Genomic DNA, 18,945 nt, shown 5'->3' with positions numbered 1-18,945 from the left:
CCCAATGAAATACTAGCGCGTGTACTCAAAATATATGTACAAAAAGATGTATACCAGTGTAAAAGATATATACTACAGTAGTGCTTGCAATAGTGAAAAAAAATCAATGTCAATAAGGAAGTATTTATGAAAAGTGTCAGAACCCACACAATGGAATCCTATGCAGCTATTAAAAACTAAGATAAATCTTTATGAATGGGCATGGAAACATCTCAAAGATATTAAGTGAACCTAAGCCACAGAACAATACACACATAGCATAACCCTGTTTTTAAGATATAAACACGTACATATATTTTTTATATAAAGATGTATGAAAAACAGACTACAATTTTAGACTCTAACCTGTTAGTGATTACCTCTCAGGCAGGGAGAAGCAGGGTGAAGAGGGCGCTTTCACATCTTACTCTATACAGTTGACCCTCGAACAGCTTGGGTTCAAATTGTGCGATCGGTTCACTTTTATGTGGGTTTTTTTCAATACGATACTGTAAATGTACTTTCATTATGATTTCTTAACACTTTCTTTTCTCTAGCTTACTTCATTATAAGAATAATACATACAACATATAACATACAAAATATGTGTTAAGTGACTGGTTATGCTATTGGTTTAAGGATTCTGGTCGGTAGTAAGGTATTAGTAGTTACGTTTTCAAGGAGTCAGTATATGCCAGTTTTCCACTGCACAGGGGGTTGGTGCCCCATGCTCCCAAGTTGTTCAAAGGTCAATTATATACACAGATATTCCATGAATATTTTATAAGAACATATCCATGGACTACTTGCATATTTTTTAACAGGTGGTAATAGGAAACAACTGTATTGCTATTTATTCCATTCCAATGAGAACTGAATACATTTGGAAATAACTTGCTTTCAAAGCTAAGTCTTTTGTTCCTTGGGGGCCTGAGAGCCTACGGTTGTGTTACAGGGCTGTCAGCCATCAAGTGATAAGTGCTGTGTAGGATTCTAAGTGACTGGGTCTATCTCCAAGTTTGCCCCTGGAAAATATTTGCATACATTCTCATATCCTGGCTCACTGGCAAAAGCAATAATGTTTTTCCCAAAGCACTTTGCTAAAGTAAATTCTGATGTACACATCAAATCACAACCATAGCAAAGTGTAGATGTGGCTGTCAAGATGCATGTTTAGACCTAAATTAGTAATCATACCCTTGGTGAGTGACTTTTGGAATAAGTAGTTTGGATTTGGATTCATAAGGAAGAACCAAGACTCCACAAAAAAAAAAAAAAAAAAAAATCACAAGATACATCATCTCTTTTCCTTCTTCCCTCCCCTCATTCCCACAGCCCTTTCCAAATCAAATAATTTCCTACAGAAGTGGGAAAGAGTGGGAAAGTGAGTTATTTGGGAACTGGTAGTGAATCAAAATATAAGCACTATCAGTGTATTTATGAAGGAAAATCCAACTACATCCATACATTTTGGTGTGCATTTTATTTTGAGGGGGATCATATCCACATGAAGAAAAATTGCCAAAGTATCCTTTAATCTTGAAAGCTAGGCCCCTGCCTTGCTGTGTCAGAGGAAAGCAAACTAAGTCAGTAATGCGGGAGACATCCCTGTTTCCATATGCACACTGACAGGAGGGGAGCTGTCTAGGAAATGCATTTTGATTGATGAACAGAGGAGAATCTACACACGTGTTAAATACAAATAGAAACACATCAGCACACACAAGTCATTAGCCTGGTCCTCTGCATCTGCTAGCATGCATCTTTTCCAAAGACTCTCTTCATCAGTGGTGTAAGCACTTGGTCTCATTATGCCTCCTATCAGCAAATACCTTTTTATTCTAGAATGGAAAATGAACTGGAAATTAAATACATCCAATATTGATGCTTTATTTCCATAAGCCACCAATAAGAGAATGAATTTAATTTTAATACATTTATTTTTGTGTGACTCTTAATAAAACACTTTCAAAACATTCTGTACATTTCAAGCCACTTAGAACCGCATTACATTCTATAAACGTGATTTGTTGGGATGAGGTGCCAAGATGTCTCTGTACAAAGATGTACAATATGTACAGTCACTATAAGTGCAAGCTGTGCAAAGCAGTCTAGAACACTAATTCATGCCAGAGCTTAGAAAACATCTCAACACTTAACACTAAAGCTTGAAACTGCATTGTTGCTTTTTCCTGGGCAAATGATTATTTTATAAACAAATATATGTATATGTCATATAGAAAGAATAGTTTGCCTCCTCAGCTCAGCCAGCACCATGCAGCTGACTGGGTACATTACAGGGCTGCTCTTCTAGGCTTCTTTCTCCAGGGCACCATTTTGCCACCCTCAATGGTTGTCTCATCACTGAGCTGCCGCCGCCACTGCCTTTGACTGAACTACAGCAACACTAGGAGATTTAAATTTGGGGAGATAAAGGCCAAACTTGTTTTCAATGCCAGCGAAAGTGGCTGTGGCAAGTCTGTATCCACCGATGTGATCAGGATTGGCAGGAGGAAGGTCTGCGATGCGTGACTTAGGTGTTGGTTCTGAGCCAGACGGTTTGCTGTTGATAGGAAAAAGCCAATGGTTAGAGGCTCCAGACTGATGCGGGTGGCACGTGAGGAGGCAAGAACATTTTCAGTCTCCCCCCATGTGCCACAGAGAGGAGTGTTTGTCTGGCTACTTCCTTGTCATCTATGCTACATTTGTCATGACTTATAGCTGCTTTGAAAGCAACACTTTCACATTTTTTTTTTTATTTGGAAGAGAAATGGCCTCAATTTATAAATAGAGCCACAGAAAAAAGATCAGAAGAAAATACACTTAAACATTAACACTCTCTGGGATCCCTGGGTGGCGCAGCGGTTTGGCGCCTGCCTTTGGCCCAGGGCGCGATCCTGGAGACCCGGGATCGAATCCCACATTGGGCTCCCGGTGCATGGAGCCTGCTTCTTCCTCTGCCTGTGTCTCTGCCTCTCTCTCTTTCTCTGTGACTATCATAAATAAGTAAAAATTAAAAAAAAAAAACATTAACACTCTCTGAGAAGTAGGACTGTGAGTGATCTTCTCTTTTATACTCCCACATTTTCCAAATTTTCTGCACTAAGCATAAATTAGTCATAAAAAGTTTGCATCTTTCTTTTATTTTGATATAGTTTAAAAGGCTAACTTTTGGGATCCCTGGGTGGCGCAGCGGTTTGGCGCCTGCCTTTGGCCCAGGGCGCGATCCTGGAGATCCAGGATCGAATCCCACATCAGGCTCCCGGTGCATGGAGCCTGCTTCTCCCTCTGCCTATGTCTCTGCCTCTCTCTCTCTCTCTCTCTGTGACTATCATAAATAAATAAAAAAAAAAATTTAAAAAAAAAAAAAATAAATAAATAAATAAATAAAAGGCTAACTTTTTAAAAGCAGACTCATGAAGGTAATCATTAAATTTAAAGAGACATAGATACGATTCTTACTCTTACAGAATGTGAAAACACAAAAGACCCTGGAATTGTAAGATTGCTGTTCTTACTTCCTACTTTGGAAAAATCCCTCTACTTCGTGGCTCAACAGCTAATTCCCTATTTGGCCTCTGAGCAAGGAAGAGGGTAAAAGGTTGATGAGGTAAAGACCCAGATATCAGATTTGATCATCTGCTGAAAAGCTAATTATTGCCTGCTTGCCCACCCAGCAGATTCAACAAGTAATTCCCTTTCTTCCCAGGACTGGCTCAATTTCTGATCTAGATCTCACCAGTGATTATGTCTATAGGCATATCCTCTCTCTGAACCTGTTTTTTCTGGTTTTTAGCTCTAATAACATCTATATCTATCTAATAATCATGGTGAATAATGAAGTCTCAGAGGTGTGAAAGAGCTTGACTGAGTCTTGGAAAGAAAGTTCATAAAAGCCTTACTAATACAAATTTACATTACATCTGGTATAAAGGCCATGTGATAAAATTCAAATAATACGGACTTAAATCCATGAAGCTCTGTATTTACTTACACTATAAAAGACAATTTATTCACATAACATTTTAATTTGCGACTTGCCTTCACTTTCCCCAAGTCGCTGCTTAACACTGCATGATGTCACCCTACCGAGATCTTATTCCCCTAATACTGAAGCTTCTCAAGCCCACTGTTTGTTTTAAATGCATTGGTCCTGTAGAATTCTCTGTCCTACCAGTTCTAAGAGTCCCAACAATGCCTCTGTCTGCTGAACAAAAACCTATTTTGGTTTTGGTGCTTTCTTTCACAAGGAGTTAACAGCTGCACTTACAGGCCTCCAAAATCAATGTAAAACCACCGCTGGAGAAGTTCATAGGTGACCAGAGTAACACCAAACTGGGGAGAAGATCGAAACACTCGAGCTGAAAAAGAGACGGGAGAGGGGATACTTAATATGACTGTGGCAAAGGCAATAAGTAATGGAAGCAGGTCCCTAACACTGGCCAGCCATTCTCTAAGGCCCTAGCCCCTACCTGCAGTCCCCTTCCAAAATGCTGAGGGCCCCTCTTCCCGGAGTATCTTCCTGAAACAGTCAATGACACCACTGTATGTCGTCTGGCCTGCACGGGCGGCCACTTGCAGTCTCGTCTTGATGACATCGGCGGGGGTCACCAGAGAAGCAGCAGGCACACCTTTCAGGAGAAAGGCACATTTAAGTCATCCAACGTACCTCATAAAGAACAGAAATACTGCTAACGTCTAACAATATGATTAGCAACTCTAACTGCTCTAACTCAAAGTTTCTTAAATAGATGCCCAGGCACTCTTGGCAAAAAGGACACACAAACCTATTAGTTGCTTCAGTGTGGAACAAAATTCTTTTTTCTTTCTGAATTAGGAAAATCACGCTACATTGCATAATACCAAAGAACTATGACAGGAAAAACTGCAGCAATATTACTAGGACAATTCCCAAGTATTCCCTTTTAGGATTCAATTATATCACCTCCTTTTTTTTTTTTTTTTTTTTTGGTAAATAAGATAGAAGTATTTTTGTATATAATAAGAAATGAGGACACTGTCAGTTTAATGAGATGCTAGTGCTTCTTGCTTATTCTTGTCACCTTACGGTGCAAGGTGAATGTCAATACTCACATCCATTCGCGTGTTTAAGGGGCCAACTCAAAAAAAAAAAAAAAACAAAACAAAAAGGGGCCAACTCAAGAGTTGACTGGGACTCTTTTCAGACATGCTTACATGACAGAAGTCATTACCACTGGAGCAACAGCAGAACTGACCATCCAAGGCCTTATCATCTATCCCCTGTGCCTAAACTCCTGGTCATGCCGATATTAATCTGCAGCGGGATACCCAAGATGGATTTCACAACCACATCTCTCACTTATAGAACAAAGCAAGGAACAAAGGAGCAAGATAACCTTCCTCAGAGGGTTGATATTCAATTTGGCCTGAATATCACCAAATCATGCCTAAGCGGATGGAGCCGGCGGGCTTGTGGGAGCCTGTTACAGGAGGATGCAGATAACCTCCCCTCCACGTGGCGCTGCACCGTATTCAGATGAAACCAGGTAATTTGCCTGTCGTTGGAATGTTCTGAATTCTAAGCGTTCTGAGGGCCTGCCAGTAAGGCTTTATCGGTAAGAATTAGAAAAAATAATCTCTCATTCTGAAAACTAACATCAAATATCTGGGGAAGAAGTTGGTGCTGACAGTTCCATGGAAATGTTAACTTGGTTCCATCAGCCACTGGCAAAATGCCTGTCCACGATTAGACTGTTCTTTGGCTGGATTTTTGCTGCTGACTAGAAAGCACAGGCAAAAGCTTGGAGGGAGAATGTGTTGGCCCCATTTAAAACTGGGAGACTGGGCAGCCCGAGTGGCTCAGTGGTTTAGCGCTGCCTTCGGCCCAGGGTCTGATCCTGGAGACCCGGGATCGAGTCCCATGTCGGGGTCCCGGCATGGAGCCTGCTTCTCCCTCTACTTGTGTCTCTGCCTCTCTGTCTGTGTCTCTCATGAATAAATAAATAAAATCTTTAAAAATCAATCAAGCAATCTGGGAGACTTTGGCGACCAAAAAGGGGCTGGATGAGCACGTAGTGCCAACATGGAGCAGGCCGCTTTTCTGGCTTTCAACTGACTAAAGTAACAAATGCCAGAGGACAAAGGATTTGGTGGACCCCAAATAAGGGCTTGGAGCTCCCTGGGAGAGTTTCTTAACCATCACGAGTCATTCCCTGTCTTCACGGATGAGAACAAGAACATGGTCCTTCCCAACACACCGCCGAACCCCACCACACTCACTGCACTTCCGGAAGTGCTCAGCAGGCTGTCCCGCTGTCCCGCCAGGGCACTGGAGGAGAATGAACCCAGTGAGAGCTACAGGATACCATGAGCCCAGGCTGGCAGACCTATACTGAGCATCTGGATACTGCGTCTGAGTTTGTGTTCACCCTTCACGTTTCTATCCCTGACCTGTGGTAATGGGTGGCAGACACACAGCCTTTACCTTCCTCTGTCATTTCTGAGTGCTGGTGCGGCCAAGGACATCTGGCCCTCCCCTTCTATCTCAAGCTAGCTCCTTCAAGAAGAAGGCTAGACCTGTGAGATCAGAAGGAAACATCTTACTACCTTCCTGCATATGTTAGGCTCCTCTTTCAAATGTTATCTCTTTTGTGTCTAATTTGGGAACTGAGACCAGATGAAGATTGTCATTTGTTCCACTGACATCTAATCTCCTTTTATTACTACGCTGGCCATGAAGGGAAAGCAAGAATGAAGAAAATGAGACTCTTGCCCTCAAAAGCTCCCAGGCTAGTACAGAAAATAAAACTTCCACAAAGAACTATTACTAAAGGAAGTGTTAAGGGACAGAGAAGAGATGCCAATTGAGTATAGGGTAGTTTGCTGGGAAGTATTGCTTACTTGTATCTAATGAGAACGATGGTAGAAGGAACATCGATAGTATCATGAAGAAAGCTCAATTTGGAGCCAAATCATGTAGACTCCATCAGGCAGAAATAGAAAGTGAGGCATGCTAGACCTGGGCATCCCATGAGGTACAATGAAGCAACTGATTTGATGAAGAACTCTTCCACCTCAATGCTTAGCTTGGCTGCACCCAAGGTTTCAGGGGCACGAGAGGCTAAGAAGCACGTTAATGATGAAAGCCCAATTTAGATGGGCAGATCTAATTTGGCTCTGAGTTGCTAAGCTGCATTACGCTGTTTATCCACATTATGCAAATGTAATTAACTCTCATCAGAATTACAGCACATCCCACAAAGGAGAAAAAGCGATCATATTTAAACTAAGTCAGATACAAACAATAACCCTTCCAGAAATAAAGGCAGACAGTGCACAGAGATTCTGTACTTCTTAAAGAATTGCGGGGGGAGGGTGTTAAAAAAAATTTGTAGTTACCTGCCATGGCTCCAGCTGCAAGGAGATTTATACCTCCCACGTGTCCATTTTCATCAGCCAGAAGTAGTTTGCAATGAGCATAAACAGGAAAATAGATTGCAGAGAAGGGAATGTCTCGGAGGAAACAGGCTTTGGCACCCTGTCACAAGTGAGGAAACAGTGCAAAACGGTTGTGTAAACAGGGCCATGAATGCCCACAAGGGATCCAGGGTGACACGCCCTAGGTGCTCCCTCAAACAGCATGGGGACTGATGTGGAATGGAAATGGGGGAGAAATGAGAGGGGCACAGGAACTATATATGGCTCAAAGTTTGAGAAAAGCTGGTAGACCCTGGGGACCCAGAGTTAGTTAACTGGGTAGTGATGTTATCATGACAACTAAGAATTTCCTGGCATTTCCAATGTAGATTCAGATTTTAAGGTTAATAAAAATTCAGTTCTCAAACCTCCAGGCTGTTTGTTCTGTGTGGCTTTGGTGGATGCGAGGGGGAGGGGCATGAGTGGGAACAGACTTGGAAACCCAATGTTAATAGCTAGATTCCAAAGCAACCAGCAAAGGCAGCCCCCAAAACTAACAATCAATCTATCCAATCTATACAGCACAGAGCCCATGAAGTACCAGTTAAGCTATAGGCAGTGGCAATGGAAAAGAAAGGTGACTATTCTAGGGAAGGGGAAAAAAAAACCACCAATCTTCCCTCCTCAGTCCCCATGTCCTAAACAGCAGAGATTGGGGGAACTGGGTCGAATTATTTTAGCAAAGTTTCCACGGGAATAGAAAGCTACCCAGTGATGGCTTATCTCGGGGACTGAGGAAAAATAAACACTTTCCTCAGCTTGGTCACAGCCCGGGCTATTCTACAGGCCAGAGCTTGACCTAGCCACCTGAATAATCCATCTTTGGCACTTGTTTCTCCAATGGTTGTTTTCAAAAGACAAACTCAAACATTAAAAAAAAAAAAAAATCCAAGGACTCTGAAGGATGATACAGGCAGAAACAGTATTAAAAAATTTAGCTCTCAAAAGGAATTTCAAAAAGGATGGAAATTGGGGGTGAAGGGGAAGGAATGTGTACAGAACTCTCTCAAGGTAGGCATCATTGGTTTACTGGTCTCCTAAGAGCCCTGTACCTGTATGATTCTAATCTAGAGAATTTCTAATTTCCAATTTGTAGCTATAGAAGCCAATTTACGCATTCCTACAGTGATAGATCTATAAATAAATCAGATGCTGTAGAAACAGTTCTCTAATAGCAGCCAAATTTACGTATTCCCACCTTATACCAGGCAAAAGAATGGAAAGAAATACTCTTCCTTGTTTAAGAAAAATAATAGCTTCTGCTCCATTACATCTGATCTGTAATGATGGGAGTAAGTATACCTGCAGGGAAGGAATCTGTTGACTGGCATTTTGCTAAAGTACAGTACACTCTGTTTTTTGTTGTTTTTTTTTTTAATGGAATTCATTATTGACAAATCCCACCACTTAACTTCTTAAAGACCTGAATTCTACCAAACTATACTACTGTTTCACTGTGGTCAAATTATTAAGACAAACAGAAGCTCCTACTGGGAAGATAACAATAGAGATAACTCAAACTCAAAATAAACATAAGACTGTTTTGAAGTCCTAAAACAGACCAAAAAGAACACCAAAGAAAGTTTCCCCAAACCTGCCATCAAATAAAAGGCTGGGAGCCCAAAGACATCGGGTCTGCAGTGTCAGCCCCCTGCTGGCAGCTTCGTAAAGCTGAAGATGACAACAGGAGGGTGTGTTTGTATATCCCACTGCCTCTAATAAAAGTGTCCTGATTTTTTCTTTTTGTCTGATTTTGTACTCAAGGGACTACCCTGCTGGACAAAATTGCTTTTCCACTTTGAGGGGAGGGGAGAAGCCTGGTTTCCACATTCTTTCACGATTCTATTGAGTACATTACAAGCTCTCTACTGAGATAACCCAAGGGAATCTACCCACCTTATACAGACCAAAAAGTCCCAGGTCCCGGAGTACATTCAGGGCGCTGACCCTGGGTCCTGTGGTGATCTCGCCAGCTACCTGCAGGCGAATCTTTACTATCTCCAGCGGATTAGTAAAGATGACTTGAGAGCCACCAGCCTGCAGGCAAGAGAGGAGAAAGAGAAAAGCAGATTTCCGAATCAGAGACCAACTGGCAGTGTTACCAAGAAAAATCCAGAAAAAGCCTCTACATGGCACCACTCTACTCCACCCTCTTCACAAGGGAACAGAGTCCCATACTTTGGCCGGTACTAGAGGAGCTCACAGGGATGATCCCAAACTCAGTTTCGAACCAATCTATGCCTGGGTTTGTTTTGATTTGAAATGTTGTCAAGAGTAGTTCTCAAACCAGTCTTCCTGGGGTCAACCCAACCATATCCAAGATGGCAAAACTAATAAACTCATTTGGAAAATAAAAGTGAAGCCAGATGAGGCAATGGGGAGCTCCCCAATGAAAGGGAAAGAGACAGTAGAAGACTGGTTGTAAGCTGGAGGTAAAAATTGGATCTATAATGGTCACTTTCCTTCTCTTAGCAAGCATTCACTTTAGCTCAGCCACCTGCTTCTGCTTCCTTGGATTGTACAGCAATTAACACAACTTTGGCCCACAGAGGTGTCTTAAGTCAGAGGGGAAAAGTCTCCCCTAGTTCAAATTCTAAAACATACTATACCGAGCAAAACTCTTGAGACAGATACACAGCTAAAAGGAGAGAATTTAGAAAGACACTTTCAGTATCAAGACAAAACCAGAAAAACTCTGCTGGGAAATGGAACATCTAGTTACCATGAGTACAAAACTGGCAAATCAAAGCTACACTCCACAATGGTGGTGAGTGACAGGGATTTGAATTTGGATAATGAGGGTGTATTTGCATCTGAAACCTGTTAACTAGTAGAGGGGGGGATAAAAAGAATGTTTAACAAAACTGCTACCAATTTTTTTTTTAGTTTTTATAAGAAAAAAATGTGTTTGTATTGGTATACGTATATACAGATATATATAAATTTTTTAAAACATATGTATGTATCTCCATAAAGTGAAAAAAACTCATTTGTACATCTTCATCTGAACTATAGCTGTTTATATTACACAATCATCACCACAGTCATATAATCATATTATACTACAGAATCATAACTTCACTGCAATAGCATGTCACACGTGGAACAGGAACCAGGAAAGGCCTCACTGGGGCACCATAATTCAGAGGTACAGAGGTTCTACAAACTATACCCTTAAAACTCACGAGCAGCCTTCATGGACCCTTCAGCACTCTACCTTCACCCGCATTCCTGTTCATGCGGGTGAAGGTAGAGTGCTGAAGGGTCCATCAAGGCTGCCCAGTCCTACTGCCAGGGGTAGCAAGTCTCAGCCCATTCCTCTAACTGTCCGGGGGCTATAAACCCCTCAACTATGCCTGCTCCAATCCTGACCCCTTACTCCTATCGACCACGACGTCCACAACCACCAACACCGACACAAGATTCCTTTCAGCTTTGTGGAAGCTTACTGTCCTGGATTCCCCAGGGCCCTAATCCTCTTTTTGTCCACCAAGCAAGGGGGTGCAGCAATTTGCTGTCTCTCTCTGGGTTTCCTGCAACTCCCCACTCAACAATCCATACATACCATTGGCACACAAGTTCCTGAATGACAACTGACCCAATTTTACATGTTGATCTGCCCGTGTTTCGTTCTCTTAATCTACTGCACTGCAGGGAGAAGGAAGCATTTCAATGTTTCAATCTAAGCAAACAATACTTTCAAAAGGATTGCTGGGTGAAAAATTATGTTAAAATGATAATCCAAGTAATTGCTCCCATAGCTAGTATTAAAAACCAAACCAATTGAAAAAGTTTACTACTTCCCTGAAATCTTTGTTTAAATAATGGTTAAAAGACTATCTTTGGGAAAATAATACACCTTATGTTCTAAACTAAAGCAGATTAAAAAAAAGAAGAATAGAAACACAAATTTTGATTATAATCCCCAAACTTTGCCACCACCAAATGGTGTCAAACCTTGGGTGCCATTCATTAAATATGGACATCGTGTTTAAATAAATACAAAATCCTTTCATGTTTTTAATCATTAGTAAAGTATAACATCCCACAGAGCAGGAGTACTGCAACCAGCAGTCCCCTGCCCTGTGGGTCCTCTGCCCCTCCTCATCAGACCCTTTTGGAAATAATTGCTAGTTTATGGAGATTTGTACTCCTTTAACAACTCTTCACATTTCTTTTTGAGTGTACATGTAACATCTAACACATCAACTGTTGTATGCTTGGAAGATCTGTTACCCAGAATGCATACTAAGTCCTGACAATGCACTGGACAGAAGGACAAAGCTAAACTGACTTGCATTTACATACAGATCTGACATGTGAGCATGTAAACAAGAAAGCAATGACACTCTAGTAAGGCACACATCTATGAGTGTGTTTCATTTTCACACTTAGCTACTCTACTATATTTGAAGAAGGAAAACGTCTAGCAACTGCATAGTCTGTATATGCCTTAAAAATTTATATTTCAAAACACTTTATGATAGGCCTAGGAATATGGAGGCCAGTACTACCCAGAAACATTGAATAATTTTAGAAAAAATAAAGACTGTTATTTAAGTTGGCTAAAACTTCAGATATTTCATAACACTTAAAAGGAAATATTCATGGCAAATATGCACTGTCCTTTTCTAAACTCTGAGACTGACCACTATCTCATACATGTTAAACTAGAGACAGTGGGATTGAGGAATAAAACTGGCAATTAATCCAATCGCTTTAGTAAGAAACCTAGTGACAGAACAAAGATTATGTTTTATCACATTCTTAACTGTTTCCTTTCTGAAAAACAAATACAGGAAAATATCATTTCTATTTTATTTTATTTTATATATTTTTTAAATTTTTATTTATTTATGATAGTCACAGAGAGAGAGAGAGGCAGAGACATAGGCAGAGGGAGAAGCAGGCTCCATGCACCGGGAGCCCGACGTGGGATTCGATCCCGGGTCTCCAGGATCGCGCCCTGGGCCAAAGGCAGGGGCCAAACCACTGCGCCACCCAGGGATCCCTCATTTCTATTTTAAGCTTCTACTGATTATAGTGATATTATTACATTAAAAACAGCTTTTCAGGGATGCCTAGGTGGCTCAGTGGTTGAGCGCCTCCCTTCAGCCCAGGGCATGATCCTGGAGTCCCAGGATGGAGTCCCACATCGGGCTCCCTGCATGGAGCCTGCTTCTCCCTCTGCCTGTGTCTCTGCCTCTCTCTGTGTGTCTCTCATAAATAAATAAATAAAATCTTAAAAAAAAACCAAACAGCTTTTCACAGAGAAAAGTCACAGTAAAGATAATCACAGAATATATAGAATTTCAGAAGTATTAAATTGTGAAATAAAAATATGGTAATTTTTCAGTGGAAAAAAAAAAGTATCTGTAGTTTTCCAAATAAGCTAATATGTTTGCTATTCTACGAATATGCAAATATACTTGTTACTTTAAAGAGTAACAAAATTAGATTTAGAAAATGTAAATGCCCAATAAGGAAATAGTTAAGGAGAAACAATTATAAGCTCTTAAGCAATAAGATCAGGTAATAAAATTTTAAACCAAACATAAAATATAGGTACTCACTGATCACCAATATGTCAATATTAACCTAAGTTTATTAAAATTAGAATGACTTTAGTTAGAGATGAAAACATAGGTTGCCTCCTGGAAAGAGGAATGAGTACTTGAATTTTTAAAGCATACCCTATTGTTCCTTTTAAATTCTGAATCATGAAATGCATTAACTACTCAAAAACAAAAGAACTGGGGCACCTGGTTGGCTCAGTGGTTGAGCATCTACCTTTGGCTCAGGTCATGACCCCGGGTTCCTGGGATCGAGTCCCGCATTGGGCTACCCCACAGGGAGCCTGCTTCTCCCACTGTCTATGCCTCTACCTCTCTCTGTGTCTCTCATGAATAAATAAATAAAATCTTTAAAAACAAACAAAACAAAACAAAACAAAACAAAACAAGAAACAGACCTGGTCTTAGAAACAATGGTTTCTTTTATAGACTACGTCCTCTCTCACATTCTACCCCATGATAAATTTGGTAATTTATATACATTAAATGCATTTTAAAAACTAGTCAGCCCTAGTTATCTATGGATCCAAGACTTTAAACAGGCTTATCTATGTAAATATGAACACCAAAAAAAGTCTAACCAAATATAGCTATGATCTGGAATAATAGACACAAAGACATATAAAATTTCAAATTAAACCACGATGATACACAGCTCTAAACTCAAATGGATTTGGTCTAATCTGACATCTTGACACTCACATTAGATAACACCACTGCATACAACACATTTGGTAAATTTTTTTTACCAAATCACCAAAATTAGCTCCTAAACTTCTAATTGTGAAATTTCCCTCTTCAATGTATTTATTCTTATAAAGAAAGGGAAGCATTAATATTGAAACTTTTGGAGGTTTTCATTTTTCAGTGCTAAGTTGTTTCTTTGTTCTAGAAATGAATTACAAATGACACAATAAAAGAGAACAGATCTCATTTTGAATGAAGGTTATCTATCTATATAACAGAAATGGAAAGAATATAAACACTTCTAGTTAATCTTGCGTCACATTATTTTTTTAATGAGAAAATAAACCACCTAAAGTGGACAGCAAAAATTAGGAGAGAAAGGATGTAATATTGAGATGTCACCAGGCCTCTGATGTGCCTGAGGCCAACGGGTTGCACCAGGATTAGACCTATTCAACCTCCTGCCCTCAAAATCCTACCCCAGGGGCAGAGTCCACAAAAAGGCAGGGGACCTGGCTCTGCTTGTACTCAGTCTCCTGTTTACTTTCTTCTTTGATCTGTTTTCTCCTGTAGTTTGGAACTGTTTCCCTCCAACCACAATCGGAACAATTCATTATAAAGTCTTCCCTTACAGATTGATGAAAATCTAACTTCAGTTTGAGGCCACACCAGGAACAGAAGTGCAAAATACATGCATTTAAAATAACCAAGCTAATAAAAGTCACAGAATTAGCTGTCACCAGGACTGACTCAAGAGGAATAGGAACAGATAGTGACTGTCTCACACGCCATCAACCACACATTTTTAGATATTTTATAAAGCAATGGGAAATGCTATGGTTCCTTTCTAAAACAGCATTTCCTACTGCTTTATAAAAGAAATGGTTCCTTTCTAAAATAGCCTATGACCATGATAACTTAAAAGGAATAAATTGCAATTTGCTCATTGCTGGCTCACTGATAGAAGCCAGGGTGGTAGGATATAAATAGATAAAAACTACACATACCCCTAACGAGGGTAAAGGTGGTTCAAAACCTCTGTGTACCTATCATGAGCCACTCTGACATAAATATATGGACTCTGAACTTGTACACATATGTACGTGTGTTCATGTAAGCATGCAAGCATCAAGTTGGGAGCTTGCTGATTCCTGGGATGGCAATTAGAAATACTATTTCCAACAACTCTTAAGAGATGTGCAACTCAGTTTGCTGAGGAAGACACAGCATATGGGCTGGTTAGCTACCAGTCTTGGCCCTAGGGTTTGTAAATATTCCAACTAACAAGTGGACCTCTCATTGCACCAATGGGTGTGTACACCCATGGGCTGAAGGGAGGTAGCATGGAAGAGTAAAAAGATTCTAGGCTTGTTGATTTATACTGTCATTAACTTTGTAATCCTGGATAGATCATAACCTTCCCTCCCATTCCTTGGTTTCCTAGTATGACAACAGGGATCCTAATGATCGCCCCCCTAGACCTTACACAGCTCTTGTGCACTAATGAGAGAGCACTGTGCATACTGAAAGTAAGATATCAGGAGAAGGGATGGATTCTTCAGGAAGTATGTTCACACAGGGCTAAGAACATCTGCAACGTAAGATTACACTAGCCTTTTGCTGAGCAATAAATACGTTCTGAGAGGGCTGCCTGGGTTGAGTGTCTGCCTTTGGCTCAGGGCGTGATCTCTAGGTTCTGGGATCGAGTCCCACACCAGGCTTCCTGTGAGGAGCTCCCTTCTCCCTCTGCCTATGTCTTGCCTCTCTCTGTCTCTCATGAATAAATAATTTTTAAAAAATATGTTCTGAGTTAAAACACTTCTCTCATTCAAAAGTATGCACTATCTGAAAGAGATGATGTGATCAGGCAGGTATGTGCTCTGGTTAGAGTTTAAACATAAAAATAGGTACTTACAAATGCGACATCTTAAAAATGCATATAGGTCAGTCTATCAGTCTACTTAAACTAATAGACTTTCTGCTTTTTGACTTAGACAGACATAAATTTTTTTCACATTTAAGTTCATAGATATGTCTATGAAACACTACATAATCTTTTCTTTGAAAAAACAACCACAGAGGGGGCAGGTCAACATGGTAGTATAGGAAAACCCAGAACACACCAAATCTACAGCTACCTATAGAACAATTCTCTCTGAAAAAGACATGAAACTAGCTCAACATCTCCTACACAACGACTGATAAAAAGACCACACTGAGACATGTCAAACAGACAGAGAGGCTCACATCCAGGAGATTCAAAGGGCTGAAGTAAACTGTGACTCCTCTTTAGAAGGGCTCATGCATACACACTCACTCACCCTATGACTCAGCACAAAAGCAGCAGGTTAGAGGGCACCTAGACCACATATAAAGGAGATTCATTGGTGAGGCATAAGGCGTCTGCTGGAAGAAAAGGGCTCTGCTGGAACCCTCTATGGGGACAAGGGTGCTGACAGGTGCAATTCTGCACTCCTCTTGCCTTGCTCGTGGGGCACTAGTGGGCATGATTTTTACATTCTTCTTGCTAGCACCACCAGCCCCAAACCTGTACTCTCCTGCAGCCTTGCTCTGCTAATCCCAGTGGGCAGGCTTACCGAGCCCTGCCTTCTCCTGTGACTCTGGCCCTGCTAAACCTGGCAAGTGAGTTTGTCCTGGCCCAGCACTTCCATGCAGCCCTGCCAAAGCAAGTGGATGCATGCAGTCCACACAGGGGATGCCCCTTGAGCATCTGACTCTGGTGGTCAGGGGGCTGGCATTTCTGGGGCCCACAGGACTGAAACAATTGGAGACATGGTTCTTGACAGGTTACTACCCCCAGGGTACACAGCAACAGACAGAAACACACCCCTCAATCTTTCTGTGAGCACTTTTTCAAGACTGGGAGAGATAGCTGTTTTGACTAATATAGAAAAACAGAGAGTCAGGCTTAGGAAACAGAGGAATATGTTCCAAACCAAAGAACAAGACAAAATCTGAGGAAAAAAAAAAAATCTCAGTGAAATGGAGAGAAGTCATTTAGCTGATAAAAAGTTCAAAGTAATGTCATAAAGATGCTCATCAATCTTGGGAGAAGAACAAATTAATAAACAGAACTCCAATAAAGAGACATATAATGTAGGAAAATACAAACAAGGACTGAAAAATACAGTAACTGAACTGAAAAGTAGACTAGATGGATCAAAAGCAGATCAGATGAAACAGAAGAAAGGATCAGTAACCTGGACGACAAGGCAGTAGAACTCACCCAAACAGAGCAACAACAGAGAAAAAAGAATCTTAAAAAGTGAAGAAGCAACTCATAGAACAACATCAAGCAGAGCAAGATTCAAATGTAGGGGTCCCAGAGTGAGAAAAGAGAGAGAAAGGGACAGAAAACTTATTTGAAGAAATAATGGTTGAACACTTTCCTAACCAGGGAAGGGAAACAGACATCCAGATTTAGGGAGCCCAGAAAGTTCCAAAAGAGATGAACCCAAACAGATTTAAACCAAAACACATTATAATTAAAATTTCAAGAGTTAAAGGGAGAATCTTAAAAGCAGCAAGAGAAAAAGAACTTGTTATATACAAGGGAACCCCATGAGACTATGAGCAGATTTTTCAACAGAAAATTTGCAGGCCAAAAGTGCTGAAAACAAAAACCTTCCAACCAAGAATACTCTACCTAGAAAGATTATCATTCAAAACTGAAGGAGAGAGGGATGCCTGGGTGGCTCAGGGGTTGAGCATCTGCCTTTGGCTTACGGCATGATCCTGGAGCCCTGGTAATGAGTCCCACATTGGGCTCCCTGCATGGAGCCTGCTTCTCCCTCTGCCTATGTCTTTGCTTCTCTCTGTGTGTGTCTCTCATGATTAAATAAATAAAATCTTTAAAAAAAAAAAAAAGAACTGAAGGAGAGAGAAAATTTCCAGACAAGCAAAAGCTAAAGTGCATCACTGCTAAACTGGCCTAAAAAGAAATGTTGAAGGGACTTCTTTAAACTGAAAGAAAGGGTCCTGATTAGTAACAAAGTAACATCTGAAAGTAAAAATCTCACTAATAAAGGTAAATATATAGCAAAGTTAGACCAACCACTTATAAAGCTAGCATGAAGGTTAAAAAATAAAAGCAGTAAAAATCAAACAAGAAACTATAACAATTAAGGGATACACAAAATAAAAAGATGTAAAATATGACATCAGAAACATAAAATTGGAGGGATAATAAAAATGTAGAATTTTAGAATGTATTCAAACATAGCTTGCTATCAACATAAAATAGACTAGCATACATATAAGCCAACATATATAAGCCTCACCATAATCATAAAGCAAAACCCTATAGTAGATACACAAAAGATAATGAAAATGAAATCTAAACGTAACACTAATGAAAATCATCAAACTATAAGAGAGAGCAAGAGAAGAAATAGAATCACTACAAAACACCCAGAAAACAATTAACAAAATGGCAATAAGTACATACTTACCTGTAATTACTTTAAAACATTTTTTAAAGATTTATTTATTTGAAATGGGGGGAGGGATATAGAGAGGGGAAAGCAGACTCCCCACTGAGCACAGAGCCCAACATGAGGCTCGATCTCACAACTCTGAGATCATGACCTGAACTGAAACCAAGAGTTGGACACTTAACTGACAGCCACCCACGTACCCCACCTACCTGTAATTACTTTAAACACAAATGGACTAAATTCTTCAATCAAAAGACACAGAGAAGCTAAATGGATTAAAAAAAAAAAAAAAAAAAAAAAAGACCCATCTATATGATACTTAAAGAGATTCATCTCAAATGTAAGAACGCACATAGACTACAAGTAAAGGGCTAGAAAAAGATGTTTCATGCAAATGAAAATCAAAAGAAAGCTGGGATGGCTATACTTATATTAGACAAAATAGACTTTAAAACACTGTAATAAAAGCAAAGATAGGCATTACACAATGATAAAAGAATCATTCCAGCATGATTATGTAACGTTTATAAACATTTGTGCACTCAACATAGGAGTACCTAAACATATATAGGAAATATTAACAGGCGTAAAGGGAAAAATTGACAGCTATACAGTAAGAGTGGGGGATTTTAATACTTACGTCAATGGACAGATCATCCAGACAGAAAATCAATATGGAAAAGGCAGCCTTAAAGAATACATTAGACTAGATGGACTTAATAAGCACATACAGAACATTCCACCAAAAAGCAGAATATACATTCTTCACAAGTGCACACAGAACATTCTCC

General features: G+C 40.1%; 1 protein-coding gene across 5 annotated transcripts in view; it reads right to left on the bottom strand.

The window, feature by feature from the left end:
• Positions 1-1,443: 1,443 nt before the first annotated feature.
• Positions 1,444-18,945, bottom strand: part of SLC25A12 (solute carrier family 25 member 12) — a 204,614-nt gene continuing 187,112 nt past the window's right edge. For all 5 annotated transcript variants that reach the window (XM_077883677.1, XM_077883676.1, XM_077883678.1 and 2 more), the window contains 5 exons: positions 9,334-9,474; positions 7,360-7,498; positions 4,452-4,610; positions 4,250-4,340; positions 1,444-2,542 (listed from right to left, as the gene is read on the bottom strand). In XM_077883677.1, the coding sequence (XP_077739803.1) occupies positions 2,341-2,542; positions 4,250-4,340; positions 4,452-4,610; positions 7,360-7,498; positions 9,334-9,474 (732 nt within the window). In that variant the 3' untranslated portion in view covers positions 1,444-2,340. The remainder of the gene's footprint in view (positions 2,543-4,249; positions 4,341-4,451; positions 4,611-7,359; positions 7,499-9,333; positions 9,475-18,945) is intronic.

The sequence above is a fragment of the Canis aureus genome, chromosome 34, assembly GCF_053574225.1.
Source record: "Canis aureus isolate CA01 chromosome 34, VMU_Caureus_v.1.0, whole genome shotgun sequence".
Lineage (NCBI taxonomy): Eukaryota > Metazoa > Chordata > Mammalia > Carnivora > Canidae > Canis > Canis aureus.
The sequence above is the reverse complement of the archived record's forward strand: the minus strand, read 5'-3'. Positions and strand labels throughout refer to the sequence as shown.